Source organism: Hipposideros armiger, unplaced genomic scaffold (genome assembly GCF_001890085.2).
Source record: "Hipposideros armiger isolate ML-2016 unplaced genomic scaffold, ASM189008v1 scaffold_86, whole genome shotgun sequence".
NCBI lineage: Eukaryota > Metazoa > Chordata > Mammalia > Chiroptera > Hipposideridae > Hipposideros > Hipposideros armiger.
In genome coordinates this window covers 1,147,865-1,174,607 of record NW_017731436.1, presented here as the reverse complement: position 1 = coordinate 1,174,607, position 26,743 = coordinate 1,147,865, and the positions used below count along the sequence as shown (strand labels likewise).

At 40.5% G+C, this 26,743-nt stretch overlaps 1 protein-coding gene across 1 annotated transcript in view; it reads left to right on the top strand.

The window, feature by feature from the left end:
• Nucleotides 1-26,743, top strand: part of ARID1B (AT-rich interaction domain 1B) — a 425,191-nt gene that overhangs the window by 58,236 nt on the left and 340,212 nt on the right. Inside the window, exon 3 of the mRNA XM_019644160.1 lies at nucleotides 4,614-4,808. Coding sequence (XP_019499705.1) covers nucleotides 4,614-4,808 — 195 coding nt within the window. The remainder of the gene's footprint in view (nucleotides 1-4,613; nucleotides 4,809-26,743) is intronic.

Below are 26,743 nucleotides of genomic sequence, written 5' to 3'. Positions count from 1 at the left end.
ACTCCTCCCTGTTTAGTGGTCCTAGGGATGGGAAACCTTCTGAGGCCTTCGGAGGATACAGGCTGCAGTGGCAGCTTCCCAGAGGGGGATCCAGGGTGTGTGTGTGTGTGTGTGTGTGTGTGTGTGTGTGTGTGGTGGTGGTGGTGGTGGTGGTGGTGTATAACTCATACATACATAGGTGTGTGTGTGTGTGTGTGTGCTTTATATCTAATACATATATTTCCAAAAACTTATTTGAGGAATAATAATCAAGGAATAAAATTGCATCAGAAGCCGAGTAACTAAAGCTAGACTAGTTATGTTAAGAGCTCCTTGAAAGTGGGTGGTTCATAGTGTGGCCTTCTAAATACGTACTTAAAAAAAAAATGTAATTGAAGCTCAAACTACAGCAGTTGTGGAATGGTATCTACAATAGAAAGAAAAAACACGTTTGGAATGATACACTGCGAGAAGTATTTGAGGACTGTTGTTAATGTGGACGATGTCTCTGATACAGCATACATTTTATGTGGCAATGAAAGCGGTGATTCTTTGGAATACATCAACACAAGGGTAGATGATAAAAATAGAAAATTGTTTGAGGTTAGATGTGCATATGAGAAGTGACTTGGCTTTTATGGTTTTTTGGAAAAGTCTTAGATTTGATTTGGTCTTGGGTTTCTTTAAGGAGATACTGGTAAAACGCAGGGGTTGATCCTGCAGTTGTACATATTTAATGTTAAAAATAGCAAGAGTACACAGCGGGATGAATTTGGATTCTGGATGAATATTTAATAATAAGCCATTGGAGAGAAGGTTAAAATTAAATAATTTGCACAGTGTAAGTATCTGTTTTCATGTCTGAAGCCTTACTGAAAGGTATTTGATGCATTTTGAGAGGTATAGATAATCTGTGTATTTCATGCTTTCGATTTTCAGAAATCTCAGGGTTAAGCTCACATTTTTGACATGGGTGCAAATTAACTGAATTTTCAGTAGAACTGTGAGAGTTTATGGCAGTGATGAGATAGATAGTAGAAAACAATGTTAGTCACTGATAAGATGAATTTTGTTCCCTGTTATCTATAGCATTAAAATGTAGACATTCCAATCATTTTCCTATTTTAAATTTCTGCTTGAATTAAGCCAGTTTTGGTTGTGCATTATTTAAAGTGAAATAAACAGACCTTTCCTGTGCTCTGGCGAATCCAGATTGAATGTGAAGATAGGGCTGCCGCAGGGTCCTGCATTGGAAATTTAGCCTGAAATCAGATTTACTCAGCTTCTCTGTAGGCCATTCATTCACTCTGAGGATTTTGAAATTACCAACTCGACCTTGATTTTCACACTTTCATAGAAAGTTTTATTTTAGCTTTTGAAACGAAGTGTGGGAAAGAATTATAATTTGTTTCTTTGGTCATAAGTTCTAATTAATTTAAATCATTCTGGGGAAACTTAATTCTTAGCCTTTGATTTTAGTTTTACAATATATCTATTAGCATGTATGTTTGTATGTTGAATTGCAAAGTCAGAACGTGTAGTGTGACATCAGTATATCGTTTGAGCAATTTTGTCAATGTTAAGTACAAAGTTTTCCTTGACTGGTGAAGTAATACAGTTAAAATTTCATGAAATTGTGAATTTTGAGCAGAACTGTTTGGCCTATACACATTGTCATTCAGGTGATTTCAATTCCTGGCAAAGTGCCATGAACCCCTCAGGACGGAGCTCAGGTATTTCCTACAGGAAGGCTTGTTAAAACCCACCACAGGCTGACTGAGGTACACCCCCCCCCGCCCACAGGGCCTGTGTGTCCAGTCAGGGTGTCCACGCCCCCTCACAGGGCCTGTGTGTCCAGTCAGGTGCCCACCCCCCCTCACAGGGCCTGTGTGTCCAGTCAGGTGCCCACCCCCCGTCACAGGGCCTGTGTGTCCAGTCAGGTGTCTCCTGCAGGCCATTGAAATCTTTGTTCAGTCTTCTCCAGGTCAGCAGCCGACACTTATTTTGATGCTTCCAGCGTCTGGCAAGTGCACATAGTAGATATTTAGTAAACGTGTGGTGAATGGAATAATCAACACATTAAAATGAGCACTAGAGTAATGAGCACCAGAGTAACCCCGAGAAGGAAGAAGGCCAAAGGCTACATGCAGCCTTGGGTTGGGGTGTAGGTGGGAGGGAGGGCTGGCAGCTCCTTGTTTTTTTAATTTTTTTTTTTATTCATCAATTTATTGTAAGTAAAGTTTTTAAATGAAATTTATTGGGGTGGCAATGGTTAGTAAAATTACCTAGGTTTCAAGTGTACATTTCTGTAATACACCATCTGTATATCCCATTGTGTGCTCACCACCCAGAGTCAGATCTCTTTCCGTCACCATATATTTGACCCCCTGAGGATGGGCAGTGCTTAGTTTCCTCAGCTTGGGTTTGGAGTCTACACTCCTGGCTCCCCTCTCTTGCGTCCCATTCGTGCCCCAGTTCCCGGTCTTCCAGTTTCTGCCCTGACCTCTGTGATGAGACTGCTGTTACCAAGCTCAGCAATGGCCTCGTCCTGTCATCAAGTATAACAAAAGCTTTATGCCTCACCTGTTGGACACCTGGGCTGCATTGTGCATGACTGTTTGGTTGCGCCACAGGACTCCCTTCTCTTCCATAATGCCACACTCTCTAGACTCTTAAGTTCATTTTCTCACTATTTTTTTGGCCTTGTTGTGGGCTCTTCTTTTCCATTCTCCTTTAAGTGGTGATATTTTCTACAATTTTGTCCTCCACCCATTCTTCTCTTTTCATATATTCTTTCCGGATAAAATTCTTCAGTTTTTACATGTGTCGCATTGATTAATTCATTCAGTAATTTATTGAGCATTTATTATGTGCCTTGTGCAGTTTGACTTATGTCCTAGAGATATAATAGTGAGTAAAACAAAAAATTCGCTACCCTCCGGGAGCATATATCCTCTGTATGCTGATGTCCCTGTTTATTATTCTAGGTCAGACCTGACTCCCCAAGCTGGAAGCTCATTGTGTGTCTTTCTTCTGGTACTTTCACCTGGATCTCGGATAGGAACCTCAAATTTAATATATAGAATACTGAAGGCCCCCACTTCCCGGGAGAGGGTTGATCTGCGTCTGCCCCTGCACGCTTGGTCTCAGTTGCCGTCTTATCACCTGTTAAGCCACCCTCAACTCCCGTCTTCCATCACTCAGCCTTTCTCCAAGTTGAGCTGTATTTCCATTCTGTTAACTTGAGTCGGGGCTTGCTTCCTTCCACCACTGCTATCAGTTCAGGACCTCAGCTCCTCTGCCCGCGGTGGCAACCCACCCTGGCACCATTCAGCTAGCTGCCTGAGAGACCAGCCTTCTGAGAGGCGGATCTGACTGTAGCTCTCTGTTAAAGCACCCGGTGGTTTATCCCCAAGGCTCAATCTGAAGCCTTTAAAATGACATGTAAGGCTCACCCATGGACTGGCTTCTGCCTCCCTCAGCTGCTGCTTCTCTGCAAATTCCTGCTTCATTTAGATCTAAACTGCTTACGTTCCCTCATACACACCAGGCGGCTCATCACCTTGGAGCCTGTGCTTTATGCTGTTTCTTCTGCTGTGTGGTATTCCACACCCTGCCCCTCCCCACCTTGAACCTGGGTCTTCCTATTTGTTCTGCGAATCCTCAGGCCTTCCCGAGAATCCCCATGTACTCAGTGTGAACATAGATAGAGTCTGGCACACATAGGGATCAATAAATTGTTTTGGAAAGAAAGAAGGGAGGAGAGAAGGGAAGAAGGGAGGGAGGGAGGACGGACAGACAGACCCAAAGACCCGACTGACATGTCGGATGAGTGTTGCAGGCCTCTAGCACTGTGGCGAGGGACTTCCCTACCACTCTGCCCCTTCCAAGTACCCAGGGCATGAAAGCCCAGGCTGAAGCTCCGTTTGGCTCTCCCCGGTGACCTTGGCCCTGAGGCCCATGGGCTGACTCACTAAAGCCAAAAATAAAACTCCAAGTCTAGTTTTGAACTGGTTATGTTTGGTAAGATGCTTACTTACATAGGGAAGGTGGCTTGTGACTCATAGTCTGGGTGCTTGTTTATTCATGCGCACTAGTGATCTTGAAAATTTTCACTCTAGACATTATTATCTAAAATCTATCCTTTCACTTTCTAATGAGCACTCAGATGCATTAATGTTTGATAAGGACTTGCAGAGTCAGGTCTAAAATCAAGTAGTTGTTCCAAGAATACTTTGAAGTCAGAAAGTGTTTGTAACTACTCGATGTCCTTTGCTTCTGTTACCACTAGTAAGCTCAAAGGAGCTGGTGAGACTTCCTGTCGTGCTCATTTTCTATATGCAGTAGAATTTTACATGCAAATGTTTTCTCTCCGCTTAGGATGCAGAATCTTAACGTTGCTTACTCCAGATCCCTCTTAATTGTTAAAACCTTCCTAAAAGTAAAAAAAAAATAAAATGTCTTATATCCACCTAGGTTTTTTTCCTTAATGTTCTTCTGGGTTTTTATTTGTTAGATCATTGTTTTTAATACAAAAGGATAGTTGTGTTTTTATTGTATGTGTCAACATAGCAAGCTTTCTGCCTTTGTAATAATGACTTAATAAGCCCACTTCTTCATTTATTCTTTCACAGGGCAGCCCAATGGACCCCATGGTGATGAAGAGACCTCAGTTGTATGGGATGGGCAGCAACCCTCATTCTCAGCCTCAGCAGAGCAGCCCCTACCCGGGAGGTTCCTATGGCCCACCAGGCCCACAGCGGTATCCCATCGGCATCCAAGGCCGGAGCCCAGGGGCCATGGCAGGAATGCAGTACCCACAGCAGCAGGTCGGTGCTGGTTTTCACTCCTCCCCGTTCCCCTCCTTTAATTGGGGATAGTTTTGTCTTTTACTGTCAACCTAAGATTGGTATTGAGAGAATTAGGGGGCATTTCACTGATTTTCTGTTTTAATTTTCAGTTTCTTCAAATAATGACAGGCACCATCCCCCCCACCTCGTCTTTTAAAGAAAGAAAAGTGAGCTTTTTAGAACAAAGTGGACAAAATACCTGTTTGGTAAAAGGCCAGTGTTACCAGCTGTATTTGAAAGATGTACTGTGTCATCATTTTGCAGCAAATTATATAGATCTGAGCCACAAAGTGAATTTGGCTTTCTAACATTTCTGGTGTCAGACTGTGTCAGCTTTTTAGCTGTGAATAGACTTCTTAAGGCGAAGTTTTAAGTTATTTAAAGGTCTTCCTCATGAAGAGGGCATCAACTTAAAAATTTTTTTTAGTCTCCCAAAAAGTTATTTTGCCTTTATTTCTTAACATATTATTTGTTCTGTACATTTTGAAAAAGGTTTCTGTATTTCATGTAAGAGGATTTGGTGTGTATCTGTTTTCTTAGATTTTGATGGATTTTCTGTTTTTACTCAAACCAAAAAGACTTTTCCTGTTCTTAAAAAAAATAAAAAAAAGACCCAATATTTTTCTCTAGATTCAAATAGTTGGGAGTTACCTGAAACGAGCACCTACCTACAGCCTCTTGTATACATACTGGAGAGTGTATCCTTGTTATGTTGGCCTGAGGAAGCATGAAATTTGGAAAAGAGTAAATCAGACTCAGACTTGTTAGGGTGGTTAGTTACTAGGAACCCCAGAAGGCTTATTTATAAGTTTCCACCCGCTGCCTTACACCCCGGTGGGCGCATCAGGCTCATGCCCTGGACAGTTGTTTACTGCCTCCAGGTAGGGGTTTCCACAGCATTGCCAGTAACCCATTCCAGGGTTCTACAGTTCTTCCTCTCAGGAAATTCTTCACTATGTTTGACCAAAAATTGTTTGTGGAAGTAAAAAAATTGGATAGAACTTCTCTGTAAAGTAGATGTGGAGAATGATATGTCAGTCATACTTTTTACATGCTGCATAGCTGTGTACTAAAAGTTCATGAATAAGTCGCCTCTGAGCATTTTCTTTCAGAGACTGAATATTGTCTTTCCTCTTTATCTTTGTTTCTCCTTGGGCAATATTTTTATTTCCAGGCGGTTGTAGGGAAAGAGAAGTAGCTCAGCCTTTGACTCCATGCATGGCCTTCATTATTGTTGGACGTTCTTACCCCTGTTTATCAAAGATGGTCACTCAGAAGTCGAGCAGTACGTGCTTAATTGTACTCTTAGTGTTATCAACATTACTTCATTCTTCCAACAATATTGTACTATGCGGAGTAAAAATCTTTAATTAAGGCTGCTAATTGTGAGGGAGATAATTTGTAAAGGATTGAAAAAAGTAAGGTGAGAGTTGTGATTTTCTCTTTCTTCTCTTTTTTAGTGTTAAAGCTAATGTGCCCCTAGTTGAGGGGAAGAAGGCCCAGACAGCTAAGTTGTTGAAACCCTAACTCGGCTCCATAGCTGATTTCACTGGGGGCTGATAGTTCTGTGTGGTGCTCGGGCCACGGGAAGAGGGCAGAGGCCGGAAGGCAGTGAGAAGCAACAGGACTAGTGGAGAGAAGTAGATGCTGGCCACTCCTTGTTTCTGCACCTTCCTTTCCACCATATTTTCCTGACGTAAAACTTGAAGCTTGTTTTAGAAGTTGTTGTTCATGGCAAGCGGCTGAATGCTCCTTTATCTTTTTCTCTGAATGAGTTAGATAGAGTCTTCTTAGAAGATTTTGACATTGGCTTAGTTTGCAGTCCCAAAGTGGAAATCTAACCAATGGAAAGGTGCATGAAGAATGATTACCTCGGAATTCCCCCCATTATTTTCTTCCCACACATGTAAGGCTAAAAGTAGAGGACACATTACCAATATATAGAGTAACCTCAGTGTTCTTAGCTTTTTGGTTTTATTTAATCAATGGTTCTTACAAACTTTTGAAATCGAGTAATTCTTGGATTTATTTGAAGGGATAAATTGATGAAGATTACCAACCAAGTATTTCAGCAAAATTTTTTTTTTATATAAGATTTTTATTGGGGAATTGGGGGAAGGGGAACAGACAAGTTGCTGTCATTTTGTTCTTCAGTCTAGTTGTGGAGGACGTTGCTTCACTGGACCAAGTTGGCACCATCATTGCGCTCTTCCCGGACGAGGCAGATCAGTCGCTGGCTTCTGGACGGCTGCTCACTGCGGCTGCTGGCCGCTCACGCTGGCTGCTGGCTACACACGGTAGCCCATGGCAATCCACTGCCACAGGGGCTGCAGCCTACGCTGTTGCCTCAAGGCAGCCCAGCTCCAGGTTGAGCTGTTGTTCAGCATCTTAGCTGTAGAGGGCAGTGTCACTGGCCCTCATATATGGGATCCGAACTGGGGCCCACTGGCATCCCAAGCCAGCTCTTAACCAACGTGCCACTCTGCCAGCCCCTCAGCAAATTTTTAATTAAGGTTTTAGGTTAGGTACTTTATTGCTAACCAAGAGAAATGCCTGATTCTAATTAGGCAAAGATCTTTTTGATGATTGAAAGGGAAATAGTGTATCTGGTTAGAAACCGAATGCCCTAGCTGGAATGTGTCCAACTTTCTTACTGAGTTCATCATGATGGAGAGTTCTAAATAATCTTTACTGCTTTTTCACCTTTCATTAGTTATAATACAGCCTTGAAATATAGTATCTTGTTTTGAAACCTCAAAGGCTAACCGTAGCTGAAAGCGTTTTTGAATGTGTGTAACATTTTAAAGGGGTCACACAGCTTTTAGCACAGCAAGTTCATGTGATCAGTTAGGTGTAGACAATTAATAGCTTTGAAATGGCAAAAAAGTGAAGGTTTTGGTAAAGGTTAGTAGAGCACATTTATTCTGTTAGCTTTAGTCTCTGTATTCCTTGGTGAGGAATTTTCAGAGTTGCTTTGTTTGCGAATTTTAGATAATTATAAACTTTGGATAATTACAAATAACATCCTGGCACAGTGATTGGCTGCTGGTTCTATCCATCTTCTCCTAGCATTTATGTAACTGGCTGAGCATTGTTGTAGTCATGGCTACTAATGTTCTTCAGGGAAAAAGTTGAAAGATAATGATGACATTGAGTTTTTATTGAGTGGACATCACCACCTAGGCATGACTTTGCTTTGGATGGCCTCCAAAGCTTTCTGTGTTTGGTTTGTGAACCTCTAATGAGCTGAATCCAGTTCATTTAATATTGCTCATATATTTCTGCAAAGGATTAAAATGCAGGAATTCAAGTTTGTAAATTGAGTTGCCCACTTAACAGCTGAGTGGTAAGTTGTCTTTGGCTCAGGGGTCACAGTTTGATTTCTGGCTGGCATTCCACTTCTGTGATAGGAATTTTAAATGAGTGTTCTGTTAGAACTGCAGTGCTTATATGAAATTTAACATGGATAGTATCGCTGCTTGCTTTTTGTCTCAGAGTCAGGAGGAGCTGACCACTGAGTGTTTGATTTCAGTATTAACGGGTGATTCTTGATTTGTATGGTGATAATTTTATTTTTGAAATATATTCATGATTGGGTCTTTGAAGCATGACATGATAATAGTACATTATTTTGGTATTTATTCACTGGAACTAGATTTGTGGTCTTTTACTTGCTGATTCTCCCACATCATCAGGCAAATACATGACTAAACAGATTAGTTTTGCACGGTGCCCCCAAAACTAGTCTGCTTGGGTTTTTATTGAGCTGAGAGGGGAAATGAATTTTCTATGCCTCTGTGGAGAATGTTCTGCCTGTAGGCTCCTGGAATTCAAACCTGGGGATAGTTAACAGAAGGCGCACTGGGTGATTTCATCTAATACAGAGCTACACAGGAGATGTATAATCTTAAGGTTACTAAATCTGACTCCTTAGTTTTGTGGATATTTTAAAAAACATAGACACCAAGGTATCCTTTGCTGGATGAGGGACTTGGGTGAGCAAATGTTTTGTTTCATTTTTCTTGTCCTTGTGATCATAAATGTACACATAGGCCTGTGCTGACTTGCTTTAAACAAGATTTTTTCATATAAACAAAATAAGACCCAGGAGAAATAGGCTTCAGAAGCAAAGACATACATTTATTTGTGTCAAGCAAATTATGTAGTTGGAGATTTTTTTCTGAGTTATCAAGAGTTATTGGCTTGATATTTTAACTATTCTTACCTTGTTGCTCATGTTGGTATAATGTGATGTCTGTTGGCATTATAAAACCAGGGAAAGGGAAAAAGGACAAAGTGAGAGATTTACGTTCATGAGAGAGCATTTATTAGTTTTTAAAAACACATCTGTGTTGTGAAAACCTTTACAACAACAAGAATATGGAATATAATTGTTTTGAAAGATAGCATGGCAAAATTAAATAGAAATTAGTTATTTTTGTTAAGGTGATCCATCTGAACCTAACACTTTCAGTCTAAATAAAACTGAAATAAAAACTGAGGTTCTTTTGAAAAAGACTTTAAAAATCAATAGGTATTTTAATTTGTGCCTTTAATTTATCTTCTACACCCTTTCGATATGTCTACTTTGCTGTGTGTTTTTTGAGTAAAATATTTATTTCAGAACATAAGCATTTTATTGTGTACCATCTTAACAGCCAAAACACTTCTTTCAATGTAAATATTTATTTTGGCAGCAGATGTTTCTAAAAGGAGATAAACATTACAATTGTTTGGCTAAAATAAATGTTTTCTTTGGGGTTATTAAGGTAGCCAAACAATTCGAGGATTCCCACCTGTGTTACTTTTATAATTAAAGTTATGTTTTGATATAGTTTGAACAATGTTTCTGAAAAGTAAGGATGAATGGGGAGAGGAGGACTGGTTAAATTAAGACGTAAAAATTCCAGAGTTTTTGGACATGAAATATTGGTTTAGACTCAGTCTTTGAATCCTAAATGTGAATCTAAAGTCAGGGCTTAATTTCGGTGTTCTCTAAAAAGAGTGTAGACTTCCTATTTTTAAGGAGCATGATTGGGTGTGATGGGATGAGAAAGGAAAGCTTGACTTAACATAATGAAGAGGAGATGGGTGCCTAATGTCTGTTTTACATTCAGATTTAATTTTTTGATAGTTTATGTTCACTCAAAGACACCCACCTGTACCGAGTATGTTCACACACTCGCTTACACACAAGAATATAAACAGAACATTTGTGTGACAGTGGTATCCTAGTGTAATGAAATATATCTGTGTAAGTGTATAAATAATGTGTAAAACCTATGTTATACCTCTGTATAGACATACAGACAATAGAAACAAACAAATCAATAAAATGAAGGTAAACATTTTGGCCAGTAAAACAGTGAATGCTGTGAGATTTCTTTCACTGTTAATTTATAGCATTTTTATATATGCATGTTCTGTACATAGAGACTTGCAGCCAAGCTGCTTTGCTTGTACACCTGAAATGCTTGGAGTCCTCTCAGCGGATGCAGATTTGTGTAAATAATGGCCTTTTGTTGGCCGCATTTTGTCTTGATTTCCTCAGTTGTTCTTCATCAGCGAACATGAAGATATTTACGGTTTACCAACAAAACACATTTACACCTCACATCTCTGCTTCCAAGTAGGTAGCAGATGCTACTGCCTTTGACGCCAAAGTTTCCTGTAGATGGAGTTTTGTACCAAGAAAATATTTTTGAAAAGATTTGTAGATACGGTATTTTTACCTTCTCCTTTAAATTCAAATTTCTGGAATACTTCTTATATTGTAGTTGGATTTCAACATTTTGAAGCCTTCAGTGTAACATTCTTAGTAGAGGTGTATTAGAAGAGATCACATTTCAAGTTAAATATACAGTTAAAAATTTTTTTTTCTAAAAATGAGAAAAGATAGGCTTTATACTTGAAAGTTTAATGAGAAAATATGAGATGATTTCTTCTTTAGTTTGGAAAGCTACTTTTATATTACCAAGTTTATATTGATATACATTTTTTATCTGAACATTTCCATTGTTCTAGATAGTCTAAAGATTATATCAGTGTACAGTGCCTATTCTCTGCTGGTAGCTTTTACTATTTTTTCATTTACATGTGAATTCTATGTATTTTACCTATGTAGACTTTCAATCTAAAATATCTGTGAAACTTGTGTTATTTTTATTTTTGACATATAAATCTCAAGTATATGTTTTACGTAGCATTAGGATTACTTGAGTATATTTGAAATAAATTTGGTTTATTTGCTTTTGCCAAAGAAACATTAAGTATGATATTTATGTTATTATTTAAACAATTCAAATCAAGCTAACAGTTGATAGCAGTAAAATCAACTAACCATATTCCTTTAGTGTTCCTTGAAAAACAAACAACAAAAATCCCAGAAGATAAATTGAAAGTTAAAGTAACCAAGTGGCATATCTTAGACCAATGGTTGTCAAGCTTTGCTGAATGTTAGAATCTCCTGGGGTGCTTTAGAATAAATGAGCAAGCTAATCAGAAACAGTTTCAGCGATACAGAGAGAAAACTGAGGGTTGCTAGATGGGAGGGGTGTGGGGATGAGGGAGAAGGGGAAGGGATTAGACAGCACAAATTGGTAACCACAAGATTGCTACGGGGATACGAAAGACAGTTTGGGGAATATAATCAATAATGTTGTAAAGATTTAGTAGGGTATCCGATGGGCACTTGTCTTATTAGGGAGACCACTTCATGGACGGTATAGATGCCTGACCACTGCAGTGTACACCTGAAGCTGAAGCTGAATAATACTGAATGTCAGCTATAATTTAATATATACATCGTCATGGGATGTGGAGCACAGCATAGGGAATAGAGTCAATGGAATTGTGACAGCCCTATACGATGTCAGAGGGGTAGTAAATTGGGGGAGGGGGGTTATCACTTTGTGAGGGGTGTAAATGTCTATTACATTGTATTGTACACCTGAAACTAATAAAAAAGAAAAGCATACTGTAGGGACTGATGCCCATATCAGTAACATCTGAATGTAAAGGCCTACCTCTGGCTTTTTCTGAGCTCCACAGGTGACTGTTGAGCAACAGCGGGGGTTAACAGCCAGGTGTCAGAGATAGACCAATAAATAAGGACCCGAGAGCAGGTTCCTAACCAGCAGCCTTGTGCCTAGATCTGGGCCCTCCCCAGTGAGTCAGAAACTCACCTCTGCCCTAAAGGGATGAAATGTGCCCAAACCAGGAGTTTGGACAGTTTAATCCTTGTCGATTAATGCTTAATCTGTGTGTGATAGTGGAAAAGTCTGGACCTCACTGTGCTCATCTTTTTACTGAGACAATTTGACTACAAGATCTCCTAGCTTGGATTTTCCTTTAAAATAATAGTAAGTGAATGTCTTTTCATTGTAGTTTTGGATTTTAGAGTTTTGTCCTTTCAAATATAGTCTTCTGAAATTTACGGGTTGGTGCTTGACAGGTTGTATTAATACAACTACTAACCCAGAGTCTTTACAGTTCTTTCTAAAGGGGGAAGAGCTGTATCTTCTTCAGAGGTTGGCACATTGTTGCAATTGGTGCAATAAATTTTTTTCTAATTTTTAATTTTATTCTTTTTTAAACTTAAAGTTTTCTTAGATAACCTCTTCTGAATTCCTAGTGTGTGTTAGATATGTACAATGTAGTCTGTCCTTTTTAGCATGCAGAAAACCTTCAGATTGAGATGCTAACTTTACTTGGAGTCACAAAAGGAAGCAGAGAGAGACCCAGTAATTACTAACTCATTTGACACATTCTTACTTTCTAAGTAGTTGTGAAAATAAGTGTATACTGTACAACATTGGGATAAACTGTGAACAGTGAATTCTGAATAGAAATGTTTTCAGATTTATGTTCTGTGCAATTACTTTCACTCCTCTTTAACCCCACGAAGGGGAGTTGGATGGCTTTGGTTTAGTATTTTAAAACAGGTTTTTTTCTAAGGGTACAGGAGGTATTTTCCTTTTATGTTAGTAGAAGAAGTTAAATTCTTTATGGTAAAAAGTTCTTCATGGCAGTTTGATTATTTTTATATGCAACAAATTAAGGCCATTTGCTCTTATAATTTTGAAAAATAACTTTACAAGTTCAGTCTGTAGTTGTGAAAGAAGTCAGAAAGACACTTTAGCAGAGAGGGAGACGAGAGAGAAGGGGGTGGGAACATGAAGGGAAGAAGGGGCTTAACAAAGGGAAAAAAAGGAAGAAGTAGCCTTGCTTCTCTCGGGGTGGCTGTGTAGATGCCTCACTAGTGCTGGGGGGCTCCCCACATGGAGCCAGGGGTTAGAAGTTTCCTGGAAATTCTGAAGCTCTGAACTAAGTGTGGGTAGGGTGTATGTATTAACACAACTATCCCTTGCCTTCCAACATAGCCCCAAAACAAAATTGTATAATTGTCTACAACAGCAGGAGTTATCCAGCTTCCCATTTTCTAGGAAGAAGTACGTTTAATCTCGAAAACAGATCATATTCTAAAGAATTAACCAAATTATTCTCCCTTTATTGGTACTGAATTAAGAGAATACCTTTTTTTTTTTTTAAATAACTACCAAAGCAGTGGACTTGGCTTTTCAGGGTTAGTCAAAGGCAAGGACCCAGATCAAATTCTATAAAACATCAAACATTCAGAAACAAAGATTAAGAGTAATATCAATAGCAGAAAATGAAAGTGTTGGAATTAAAAAGCAAAAATTTATCACTGCCGAGGTAATTCTTACATACTGGTCTTGAGACTGAGAAAAACTAGCTGGATAATTGTAGTAACTGGTCCCAAGCAGGGTTGTGGAGAAATGTCTGCTGGGAGGGGAACGCCAATCTGAGATGCACCAGGAAACCAGATAGCCAAGTAGGACGGTTTCCCAGCTACAAGTAAGGGTTACATGTTCCTTTATAATCAGCATCATCATTGCTTCCAGAGAGAGCTGGGGAAAAGGAAAGGGTCAGAATAATTGTTGACCTCAGAATACTTCCTTAAAAGGGTCAGCAAAAGAGACTTCCCGTTCCTTTAATTACTATATTACCTTGAAATTTCTCATAAGATTTTCAGAAATCCCAGTAATATCTAGATAACTTAAGCATTTTCTGTCTTAGGAGGTTCTCCTCGGTGTTCTGGGCTTCATACAGATATAAGACTTCTCTCCTTCCTGATTGTAAGTCATGTGCCGTTTATCAAGGGTCGTCGAGGTGAGAGGATCTTATTCCCCAGCAGTTGGCCAAATTTTGATGGAGGGTAGAGGAAAGACCAGATCCTCTCTGAGTTCCTTGGGCTGCCAGGGAGAACTGCCTTCCTTCTCCACTGGTGTCTCTGGCTGAGCGGTGGAAAGAGCGATAACTTAGTGACATCATTGGCCCTGTCCCAACATCAGGCTATCACAGCGCACTTACAGGAATTCCCAGAATGACAGTTAAAGGGTGTCTTACTACACACGTACAGCAGGTCAGGAGGGTCATAAGGTACAGAATGGAGAATGGGGCGCAGGGACCAGGGACTCAGCCTCTGCTGCCCAGAGCCACAGCAAATGGGCAGTAAGCAACACGCGGGGTGCTCGGCTCCCCAATCAGTCAGCTGTGGCTGTCTGGCTGCGAACTGAAGTCACCTGAATACATCCTTGTGCCAGGGGCGCTGTGGATGGAGTTCCGGATTCCAAACTGTGGAGGCAGAGCCTTCTGGTTATAAATCTTTGTAGGGAACACAATTATTACTGACAGTCCCAGAGTTTCTATTGTGTAAAAATTTTTTACCTCAGCCTCTCCACCTATATAGTCTTGTCTCAATAAAATGGCAGCTCCATCCTCTGCTTGCCCAGACCCAAACTCCACAGGCCTTTGTTCCTCAACCTTTCAATCTGTTCCATAATCTCATTGCCTCTTTCTTCAGAATATATCCAGAAACTTGAGTACTTCTCACCACCTCCGTGGCTCCCACCCTGGGCCAGACCCCACCATCTCCCCTTCGGCGTACCATGGTGGTCTCCTGACTTTTGCTGCCCCCCAGTCTGATTTCAGCGGAGCACCCAGAAGGGTCCTCGTAGCGGGTGTGCGTCAGGCCATGGCACTGCTCCTGTGACTCCCCGCCCTCACCTCCCCACTCCCATGCTCACCGTCCCTTTCTGTTTGTTCCTCCTTCTGCCTGGAAGGTTCTTGCCAGGTCTTTGTAGGGCTTGCTCTCGCCTTCTTTCAGGTTTCTGTGCACATGTAAATTGGAGGTGTCTTCTCTGACTCAAATAAAATTGCACCCCACCCTCTTCCCGGTTTTATTTCCTGCATGGCACTCACCACCCTGTTAGGACGTAAGTTCTTGACCGTAGGGATTTGGTTTTGCCCTGCTGCAGTCCAAGGCACTCCATAAACACTTCCAAATGAAGGGAAGAATTCGCACAATTATGGACTGACCAGGGGAATCTGCAGCGCACAGTGCAGAAAGGTCTGGCGTTTTAGCCGCGTGTCTGCCATCTGTGCTTGGCCGAGAGGCGGGCTCCGTCACCCCCGCTCTCCTAGTTGAACTCCAGTGCCCAGCTCCTGCTGATCTGCCAGGAAGCCTGCTGACAGCCACTTGACCTTACGTGTCGCCCTGCTTTTAGATTCCCAAGGAATTCCTGGTACCTGAGAGACTGTCGTTGCTTATTTCAATGTGTGTAGTGGCGGGGGCCTGTGTTCCTTCTCTCTGATATTAACGCCATTGAATAAATTGGAGACAGCTGCTTCTCCAGGGCCAATGACGTTCCTCTGACGTCTCTTCTGTCGAGTGGAATACACCACGTAGGGGAGGTGCGCAGATTCTAGAGCATAGCTGAATTGGATTTGGCATAAGTGTGATGAGCTCACATCTTCATCCTAACCCCCAACATTGACAATGCTTACGGAGAAAAACTTCCCAAATAGTTAGGATGCATTCATAGAAAACACATGAATTTCTGGGCGGGGCTTAGGGGTTTACTTCCGGAGGGGAGAGAATTCCTTCGCAGTGGAGACGCAGCTCTGCCATGCCGGGTGGGAGTACCGGGGCTGTGAAATAGGCCTCCAGCCTCTAGCGCGGAAATAGTTTACATCCATACTTATGCTGGAACTGTGTAAAAGTGCTTTTATTTATTTACAGGAAAGAAAACCTTAAATGTGACATTTTCGTTTTCCGTAAGTGAAACTGATGAATTGAACCCACTGTTCTTAGCAGATTGTTTTCACATACTTTATGGGATCAGAGCACCTCGCTAAAGCTTAGCCTTTAGAGAGGGTGTATTGTAGACAGACTTGGAACTGTTGCCATTATGTCTACACTGCACTGTAGCTTGTTTCCAGAAGCGGAGGTCACAGCTACACCTAGAATGAAAGTTGCGCCTAGGAGTATAAAGAAAGGTAATTTAGATCGAATTTAAAAAAATTATTCCTGTGTGCTTCATTCTAGATGTATGATAGATAGTAATTTTCCCTTTTAAGGAACCATAGGAATTTAGCGCCTCAGTGCAGATGCTGCCTCCTTGCCCTCTTCCCCATCGTCAGCACCAGCTTCCTGGGCCTGTCTTCTTATTTGTAAAATATGAGAGATTGTCACTGGGCGATGGCTGTTAACAGTTGTGGTGCCAGGTATTACACTAGGTACTTTCACATGGATATTGTCATTTAATCCTTGCCATGCTGTCGTTTATCTCCACTTTATGGATAATAATAATAGCCAGTGTTTATTAAGGGCTTCTTCTGTGTCAGGCACTGTTTTACGGCCTTACAGGAGTTAGCTCACTCAGTCCTCATGGTGTCTTTCTGAAGTAGGTGTGATGATCCTCAAGTTATAGATGAGGAAACTGAGGCCAGGGGGCTCATCAGGGTGTTCAAAGTGACGTTCTCACTACGTGGCCGAGAAGGGTTTCAGATCCTTTACGCTTTAACTCTGGGCCTGTGCTAGCACCGCACTTCATGATTCTGGTAAGACTGGAATGCTTCTCATTCCGGAGACGATAATTCATTTCAGTTTTTGAATAATAAGACTGATTATAATTAAGGTAGCCTCATTTTGACATTGAGTATTAGTTTCATGGGAAGTCCTTTGTGACCTTTCACTAAGTTGAAAATTGAATGTTACTTACTATGTCAATTGCACCTAGAATCAGAGCAGTTTTTAATTGAGGTGAAATTCATATAACATAAAATTAACCATTTAAAGTGCACAATTCAGTGACATTTAGTACTTTCATAGTATTGTACAGCATCACCTCTATCTAGTTCCAGAACGTTTCCATTATACTCCAGTGAGACCCTGTACCCATGAAACACGCATTTCCTGTCCCCCCCCCCCCCCCCAGCCCCTGGCAACCACTAAGCTGCTTTTTTTCTCTATGAATTTAACTATTCTGGATATTTCCTATAAATGGAATTATATAATATGATTTTTTACATCTGGCTTCTTTCACTTAGTGTAATGTTTTTAAGGTTCATGCCTGTTGTAGCATGTGTCAGTGCTCCATCCTTTTTTCTGGCTGAATATTATTCCATTTTGTGGATAGACGACATTTTGTTGGTCCATTTATCTGTTGATGGACATTTGGATTGCTTCCACTTTTCAGTTAATGTGATTAGTGCTCTTATCAACATTTGTGTATCTGTTTTCAGTTCTTTTGGGTATACACCTAAGAGTGGAATTGCTAGTTCCTATATAGTAATTCTGTTTTAACTCTTTAGGGAACTGCCATACTGGTTTTCACAGCGGATGTATCGTCTTAATGTTAGAATCATGGATTTTAACATTGTATGGAATTTACTGACATTCTGCTAAGCACCAGGGCATCCTACCAAAGCATTATGTTTAACATCTTATGTAATTCTCACCAAACCTGTGAGGTAGGCACTACTACTCACTTTGCCAGTGGAGAGACAGAGAGGTTAGTAGCTTGCCTGAGGTCGTACAAGCTTTAGGAGAGAATTCTGGTTTTCCTTTAATAGTGCAGCGTTCAAGACCATCCAGGCCAGCGTTTCTCAGTGTGTGCCACACGTCCCGCTGGTGTCAGGCACGTAGACTCGGCATCAAATAACACTGAATCGCATAGTAGGAATCCTCTTCCACTCTGTCTTCCTTATGAGCGGAAGTGTGCCCTAATGCCTCCTAACACTTCACAGCCCTCCCACCCTCGCTCCATTTTCTAAAGAGCAGGCCTCAGTCTAAGAGTCTTGGGCAGGCACCAGTAGCCCATTGGAATGTAATCACACTGGATTGTCTTCATAGTATTTATTTTTGTCTTCTATTTATGACATATAATACTGGTTTTCTATTTATGGTAGTAAGCCCCAAGTTTTCTTTTAAAATAAAATTATTTGAAAGGGATTCACTTCAAAGAAAAGCAACTCATACTGTAAGTTGAGTTTACTCACTTCTAGTTTATCTCATCACACTTATATTGAATGTCTGCTGTGTGTTCTATTGTACCAGTTATTGGGGAATATAGAGATGACAATAAGCAGGTCTCTGTTCCCTAGATGCTCTGCAAAGAGGTAAGTTGGAGCAGTGTGTAGTGAGTGCAGGCATCGATGTTTACCCCGGTGCTATGGCAACGTGGAGGGACACGTCCCTGGGTGGGGAGAGGAAGGGCGAAGTGGGAGTGTTAGACTTATACGTGGGAATACAGACTGATTCTAATGATAGCATATCCCTAATGGATTTTCAAAATTGGTCTTTTGGGTTCAGATTAACACCATTATCTCATACACCCATTTGATTTGCTGTTATTTTGGTTTATTGATTTAAGAGAATATTATTAAGGTCTTTAATGGTTTGCTCACTGTAGGGAAGCTCAAAGTGCACTCATGGAACAACATGCACGTAGGTACTTAGAAGACGGTGTGCTGAGTGCGGTAGTAAAGATCTGTACAACATGCTCTGAGCACAACCACAGGTGCACGCAGTAGGGGGACGGCTTCCTGGAGTAGGTGACATTAGACCTGGTCTGGGAGTAGGAGTTTGCTGGGTCTGGGAGAAGAAAGTAGGGGTGCTTTGCAGTTCAATCAGATTTTAAAGGTGTTTTTTGTTTTGTTTTGTTGGGTTTTTTTGGTGTATTTTATAGAATTTTTTACATTTTAAGTTTGCACAAGCATAGAATCTAACTTTTTTTTCTTCTTGTGTCTCGAAATTTTCCTTTCATCTTTGCCCATTTTAGTGCTTTGATGAATCAGTTCAGAAAGCACCAGGGCTTCTCTTTGAAGGCTGGCTGGACCTTGTTTGATTTTTAAGAAGAGAAACTGTCTCGCCACACTTAGGCTTCCAGAGTGGAGAAAATTGCTAATCCAGAGGGGCCAGAGATGTAGTGTCTCTATAAACATTGTTTTAATAAGTACATCTTTTTAAAATGGCCTATGATTTCTATTAACCTTACTTTCTTCAACCTCAGAGATTATGCAAAACTGTTCTGCGTCATACAGTTACACACCTCTGTGGCAGTGAATGCTTATTCCTAAAGAAGAATACTCACTTTTGTGTCTTGCATTGCTCATGGGTTTTGTTTTTAGAAATAGGAACCTGCCAAAAATCTAAAGTAATATTCAGACAATAGAATCAATACTCTGAACTTCTACTCTGGTGTGTTTAACCATGATGATGTGAAAATACATAAAGAAGTAAAATTTTGACTAAAATTCTAAACATTGTTTATTTTCCCCCTTAAATGAGCTTACTAGTTGATTTTTATGTTCGTCTCTGACCTCTGCTTTTATAAACAGGAATGTGAAAAACTGCGCCTCTTTCCAGTTTTTCCGATTATTACCAGTTTTATCTGTCACTATTGCCCGATAACATATTTTAGAGCATTTTTTCTTGTTACACAAAGTTGCATATATTTACTATACATCTTTTCCAGTATAAAAGGAAAAGGTAATAGAGTGCTTGCTTCTGTTAATCGGATCTATGTAATTCACTATATGTGAATAAGATTTTCTTTTTCTTCATGTTTTTCCCCTTCCATTATTTCATTTTTGAAGCATTTTTATTAGTATTCATTACATTGTTCTTCTGTGAATTGCAAGGTGTAAGCTCAGCGTTATATAAAAGTAGTTACTTGAAAATCCAGAGGCACACATGAATCAAGTCAAATGATTTCTTTCAAAGGTAAAGAGATGAGGGCTGACTTATCTTGTTTTAAATTGATGACCTTTTCCTAATCCAAATATGAGAAAGGAAGGTTGCAAATCCTAGTGAACCCTAGTGGCTCACCTGCCATTTGGAAAGCGGAATATGAACTCATGTGTTGATTGCTTTGTCAAATGTGCAGTTAAACACCCCTACGGAAAATGTATGGTTGCAACATCCAGTGAATTAATTAGAAGAGTATATTTTAAAGGATGCCAGTGTCACTATTAGCAATTTTTTCCTTGTTGCCTTTGCTGTTCTACTTTGCTTAGTTTGTTTCTCATGCTAATCAGTCAGTCTGATTGACCCAACAGTCTTCTTGGTGAATTGTTATTCTCTCTGACTGTCCACTTTCTCTATAAAAAAGACTGTGCTGTCAAAAAGTCCCAGGCATTTAATGTTGGTTGGACATTTGGCTGCAGATGCTCCGTGTTAAAGAGGGTCTGCCGTAGCCTCTCAGGGTAAAGGACCTGCCGCTGAGAGGCTCACAGTCTGGTGGAGGAGACACATGCATGGAAAAGTTAAAAAAAGTTCCCTCAATATACTGTGTGTACACAGTTTAAAAAATAGTATTACAAGGCTTCTTGTGAGAAATACCAAGTTCCACTCCATCTCTCCTTGCCATGAGTTCTAGTCCCTAGGGGCATCCATTTTCAACTCTTAATGGCTTATTTTGGTACTTAGAGCCATATTTCTAAATGACATATGATTTTGTGGCTGGTTTTCCATTTTTCAAATTTAGACTCTATCTATTAACTCCACTATGTAAAAGTTAACTCTTTTATACTGCCCTGCCCTACAATTCCCTCTCTTTCTCTTGTCTTGTTAAATTATAAGTTAAGATTAAATCAGCATTCAGTGTTCACATTAATAGGACTGTGTAAAATAACTGTCTATAGTTGAGACATGAACTGTGAATATATTTCCTTAATATACAACATTTTGTTGATACTTGCCTCATTGTTTTACCTTTGAAAAATGTATCCTCATCCTCTGACAGAGCTGTACCGTTCCCCTCAGTAAGGTGGAACCCCTCAGTTAGTCAGACTCCAGTGATCCTTTTTCACTTTCATAGACGCCTGTCATCTTTTGAATAGCCTTTCTGTGTTTGCGGGAATGCCCACATTTCAAAGTTCTGTCTCCACAGTTTAGAATTCAGAACTCAGATTCATAGCCTCCCTTGCAGCTAGAATGCATCCAGATGACCCGAGTGCTCTCCATTAACCTGCCACAGCAGATTTGGACTGGAATGAAGCACATTGCAGATTGCTTGTTCCAAAAGGCCTGTGGCTTTCAGCAGCAGGCTGCACCCTCCCTGCTCAGAGTTGGAACCCCTGTGCCTCATTCTCCATTCTGCCCTTTGTTACTCTCAGGACCTGCTGAGTGTGTGTAGTCAAACTTCACTGAACCGTGGAGTTACTTGGAATTACTTTGGCCTTAACCTCAGTTTTCTGAATCCGTGTCTTCTGCCTTTATGTGTTTCCTTATTTTAGTGGGGCACATTTTCCAGTAGCTTCTTAGGAAGGGTGCAGGAGAGGTGAGTTTCCCAGAGGTAGAAAGATGCCATTTCTACCGTCACGCTTGTTGGCTGTTTGGCTGAGTATAGAGTTCTAGGTAGGAAATAATTTTCTCTCAGAAACCACTCTTCCATTGACCTGTAAGCTGAGAAGTCCAGCGCCTCATCCTTTATGTGTCCCCTATTTTTCCTCTCTGGCGACTTGAGAAGCTTTTTGTTTCCTTGATTTCTGAAATATTGACGGACCCTGGAGTTGGTATTTTTCTTTTCATTTTGCTGGACCCATCCAGCATGGAGCTCAATTCTGTAAACTTTTTTGGGGGGAGGAGTATCGTTTTTGATGATTTCCTCATCGTGATTTTCTTTGCTCTTACGATCTCGAATTCTTATTGGTTGGATGTTAGAAATCCTAGATTAATTCTTTATTTTTTAAGCCTTTTCTTCTATCCCTTTTTCATCTCTTTGTCTTTTTGTTCCATTTCCTGGTAGATATTTATTTCCCTAGTGTTCTGGTGAATTTTTTATTTCTGTTTTCTTACAATCACTTTTCATAAACTCGTTTTTGTTGACTAAATCCTCTTTGTTAATATACCACCTGATTCTTATTTCATGGATATCATAGTTTATCTCCCTGAAGATCATTTTAAGATCTTTGTTTTTGAAGATTTGCAGTGTAGCGTTCCTCAAGTCTGTGTTTCTCTGTGTTTCCTTTGAGGCCTACTGTCCTTATCCTTCACTGTTTTTCCTGTTGGAGGCTTTCTTGAAATGTCTGGTGAATCTTGGCCTTCTGTTGATATGAAACAGCTAGGTACACCTGAACACAAGGTAAGAGCTGATAGAAACCCTGTGCACTTGGACAGGTGAGTCTGGATGGTAGAGTGGGGATTAGGTCATTTTGTTTGATGATCCTCAGATGTAGTTATCTACACCTATCCTCCCCTCAGTAACTCATCCAGAAAGGAAGTCCGCATATGGAGGCTGAGTGTGTGTGTGTGTGTGTGTGTGTGTGTGTGTGTGTGTGTGTGTGTAAATATATCTCCATTTAATCTTCTCTTTTCCATTGACTCCCCTCTACTGCTAGCCTCTCCAGGTGATAATCCTCTTGACTTCAGGCAGGATTGGGGTGAGGATTAGGAAGGGGGGGTTCTGAATTACTCCTTGCAGACATTTCACCCAGCCCCCTGCCACTCTGATTCCTGAGTCTTTGGGGTTGGGGTTCTGAGCTTTAATTAGTTTGCTGCTTATTCTCGCACCTAGAACAAATTAAAACTTTATCACTTGTGTATCACCTTTTTCTCTTCCAACATTTTTTTGACCTCTCTTATCTGCTATCATCTCATCTCATGTTTTTGTTGTCCTTGTGGGTTTATACTTAAAAAATTCGCTTACTATTACTTTAATGGGGCTCTATGGGGGACTAGAGATAAACATGAGAATTTAATCAGACATGTTCACTGGAACTCGCCTCAAAGACACTTAATAAAGCAGCTTTTCTAACCAACCTGTTGCCCGCTTACAAGGTTTTCACAGGGTGCTACCTGGTAATACTCTCGACTTTTCAGGGTGGCTCAAGGAATTTGTAGACTAAGAATAAATCCATGAATAAATGCATTGAACAGCACAACTGGAGTGTCCTCTGGTTGGCAGGGAGCCTGGCCTGAGGAGGCCGTGGGAGGTGGGGGAGGCCTTTGTTTAGATTAGCCAGGAAAAGCCTCCTGGAACTCAGGAAGTGCTGCTCAGGGGAAAATGATCTCCCCAGCTGTGTTTAGGACAGAGAAGGGGAGGTCGGAAGCAGGAAGGCCCGTGAGGCTCCCTACTGTCCATCCAGAGGAGAAATCCGTGCCCCTGTCTGGTTGAAAGTTCCCCCATTGAAGGGGGGGAACTTGAGAGAAGAGTCCAATTGAAAGAAATGATACGAAGGAAAAAAAAATTGGTTATTTAAATGTGAGAGCAGACATTTTAATGACATTTACCTCAAAGATGGCCCTAGTGGTTTAAATTTTAAGGATACACTTGGTGTGTATACACTCTGTAATAAAATTATTAATGCAAATCTATAAGTAGATAACATTTTTCTGGTTACCCTTTGCTTTTAGGATAAGAAAAGAGCAAGTTAAGTAAAACATTTGAAGCTTACGTTTAGTCAGAAAGGAGATTTCTGACTGTAGACCTGGGGCTGTAACGTTCTGCGTGCTCTACCATTGGGTTTCCTAACACTGACCCCCCTGCGCCTGGAAGCCTCCCCAGGAAGCCAGTGCATAAAGAAGCAGTGAAGGAGGGGTTCCTGTGCTGGAAGCCCCATTACCTGCCTCCCCTTCTGTCACCTGCACTTCTGTTTTGAAAATTGTTGTTTAAGAGTCATGACAAAGACTTGGGGGAGCCTGCAGTGCTCCAAAAAAGATGGAATGGCGTTCATTGAAGGCAGACATATTTACCAGTGTGTACATGTCATTTTTAGCACTAGGGGTGAAACTGAAAGAGCTCCCTGGTTAGGACTTACGTCCCCAGAAAATTCCATTAACTGTAGTAGCATAATTCTTCAGCGCTTAGCATTCAGTTGTGATCTTGCTGTGTTTGAGTTTTATCTGAGGGAGCAGCTTCATGGTGTCCGCATGTGTGGCCCAATGCCAAGAGCAGTGTGAAACTAAGAACAACAACAGCAAACTGTTAGCGTAATTATAACAAAAGTCAAGTTTGTAGCCTTATCTGTCAGGAATAAAAAATAAGAGTCCAATTTGTTTGGCCAGTGTTTAGTGTTCACATTGCTGTTTATGTAACTGTACATATGGTCTTTTAAAGGGATCGTGCTCTTGCACAGTGAAAAGCGGCCCCCTTTTATCAGCTTTCACAACTGTTATCTTTTTATGTCTCCCTCACTATGAAGACAGGGATTGGTAATTAGGATAACTTGGGAAAAATCTTTATATCGAGACCCCCAGCCTGAATAGAGGTTGTTATTTTTCCCCGAACATTTGGGTGCCCTGGTGTTGGCTTCCTCCTCAGGCCCCGTAAGTTAAAAATACCCAGTGTGTGGTCTTGCCAGCTGGCCAGAGGCCAAGCTTTTTATAGCCTCGTCTGGCCTGGGAATGGAGCTTAGCTCTAGGGGAGGTGCAGGGTGGCCCTGTGGGTAGGGTCCTCGGCTGCCATCCTGTCTTAGCTCTGTTATCCTAAATAAAATACAAGTGTAATCTGATGCCAGCCTCCTCTCTCATAGCTTTTGGTAAGATGTTTGTTAAACTAGCCAAGGAGACAACTTGAAGTAAATTTCCCATTATTTTTGAAGCCTGTCCTACCATCTGCTAGGGAGAAACTTCACCGCCTAAGTACACACATAGACTTGAACTAATTGATGGAGCACCAGGTTTCTAGAGAAACATGTTTATTAAATGATAGCAACTTGGGGACATTTAGTTTTCATTTTTGGTCTTCTGTGTCCAGTGGCATTTTCCCTAAATTGTGTCCAGAATTGCCTTGGCATTATGCATGCTAATTTTTATTCTAAATTGTTACTTAGGTTTCATCTGTTTCCAGAGCTCTCTCCTCTCCTCCCCTAACAATACCTAGAAAACTAGTTTTACCTCCTGTCCTCCCTCCCTTCTTTCCTGGATGCTGTTTCATCCTCTGAAACCATAGGATGCAAGTCATAAAAGCCATTGATACATTGCTGTGTTTTGTTATCAAATGCGGATAAGGAGTTTGGTGAAGTGATGGAACGATGTCACAGAATGTTCCTGACAAATAATTTTCAGGCCATACCTTTTTTCAGTCCTGATGTGTGACCCAGTGCTAAGACTTAAATACGTTAAATAATGGAATGTTACTTAGTTCATCAAAGCTTCTGCGTTTCCGTGGTTTAGACGAGTCAAAATTGTAACACCCCTTTCTGTAAATTCTTACTGTCTTTGTGTGTCTTTTTGTCCTGAAGAGCAGATAATCACATTAATTTCCTCCCCTCTTACCACTCGATGGAAGGAGAAAAAGGCAAATATTTGCGTGGGTTTTGGGAAGGGGGAAGGTTCTTTGTTTAGTTGTGGTTTTTTAAAGCTCTTAAGGAGCGTAGTTGGTAAGCCACTTGTACCAGTTTGTGTGGACCCTAAGGAGGGGCAACCGTGTCATTGGCCCTGACACTGATGATTGAAGGACAATTGTTCACTTTCTCTTGTGAATTAAAAATGCATGAGAGCACCTTTTTGACACCAGTTTTGCTGAAACATCACTGCTAGCTTTGTGGTAGTACTCCGTGGATGTTTTGCAGAAAGTGGTATCTGTCAGAACTTGAAGCATCCTTTCACAGCTGTCTTTGAACAGGTAGCGCTGGGCACGTTTTAGCACGTAGTTACTCAACTTGGGGCTGCCTGTCACCGGAGAGAGTGTCTTACTTACCTGTATCTAAGTTGACGGGCCAAGAACTGTACCAGTTTACACACTGCACTGCACAAAAACTACTGTGCTCCCATTTTGAATTATTTCTTTTGGAACACTGGTGTGAAATCCTGTGAATGCTGGGTCAGTTTTTTATGATTAGATCGGAGACCCTTTTTTACTGGTCAGTATGAACTTACATATTTTTATTATAGCAGTTCTGGTGATTTGGGGCTACAACATTCTTATTCAGGACTTGAATTCTCACAAGGAACTGTGTAAATATTTTTCTTTTGGAGGAACTGTTTCTAAAATGTAAGTGGATTTTGTAAAATTCATACTGTGAATTTCTAATTTTGTAGGATGGAAAATTCATAAAAACAATCCTATTTTTAATATCCTTTGTATTCGTATTTTCAAGGGGGTTAGTAGGTTGCATGAATCAGGACCATTTCCAAATCTTGTTGCATGTGGTATTATTTTTTTAAAAATGAGGTACATATAAGCTACAAAGGGAACTGCTTTATTCCTTGGGACCAACAATGAACTTCACATTTTAGGGGGAATGAGAGAATAGTTCTTTTTTTTTTTCTTCCTGATTATGAAGTACTACTTGTAAAAGATTTAAAATTTTTTTTGAAATAATTACTGCAGAAAGTAAAAGGCTAAAAATCCTCTGTAATCTCAGAGATAAGAAGTTTGGTATATGTACTTCTAAATAAAGTTTTAAAATGGTGTAATATTACACATATTCTTCTGCAACTTGCTTTCTTTGCTTAATATATATATCAGCCGTCTTCTACATATTTTCATTATCCGTAGTTAGATAATGCTGCACAGTATTCTTTTGTATGGATCTATCGTCATTTATTTACTCAAATTCTGGATTGAGAACTATTTGGGTTGATTCCAGCATTTAACTGT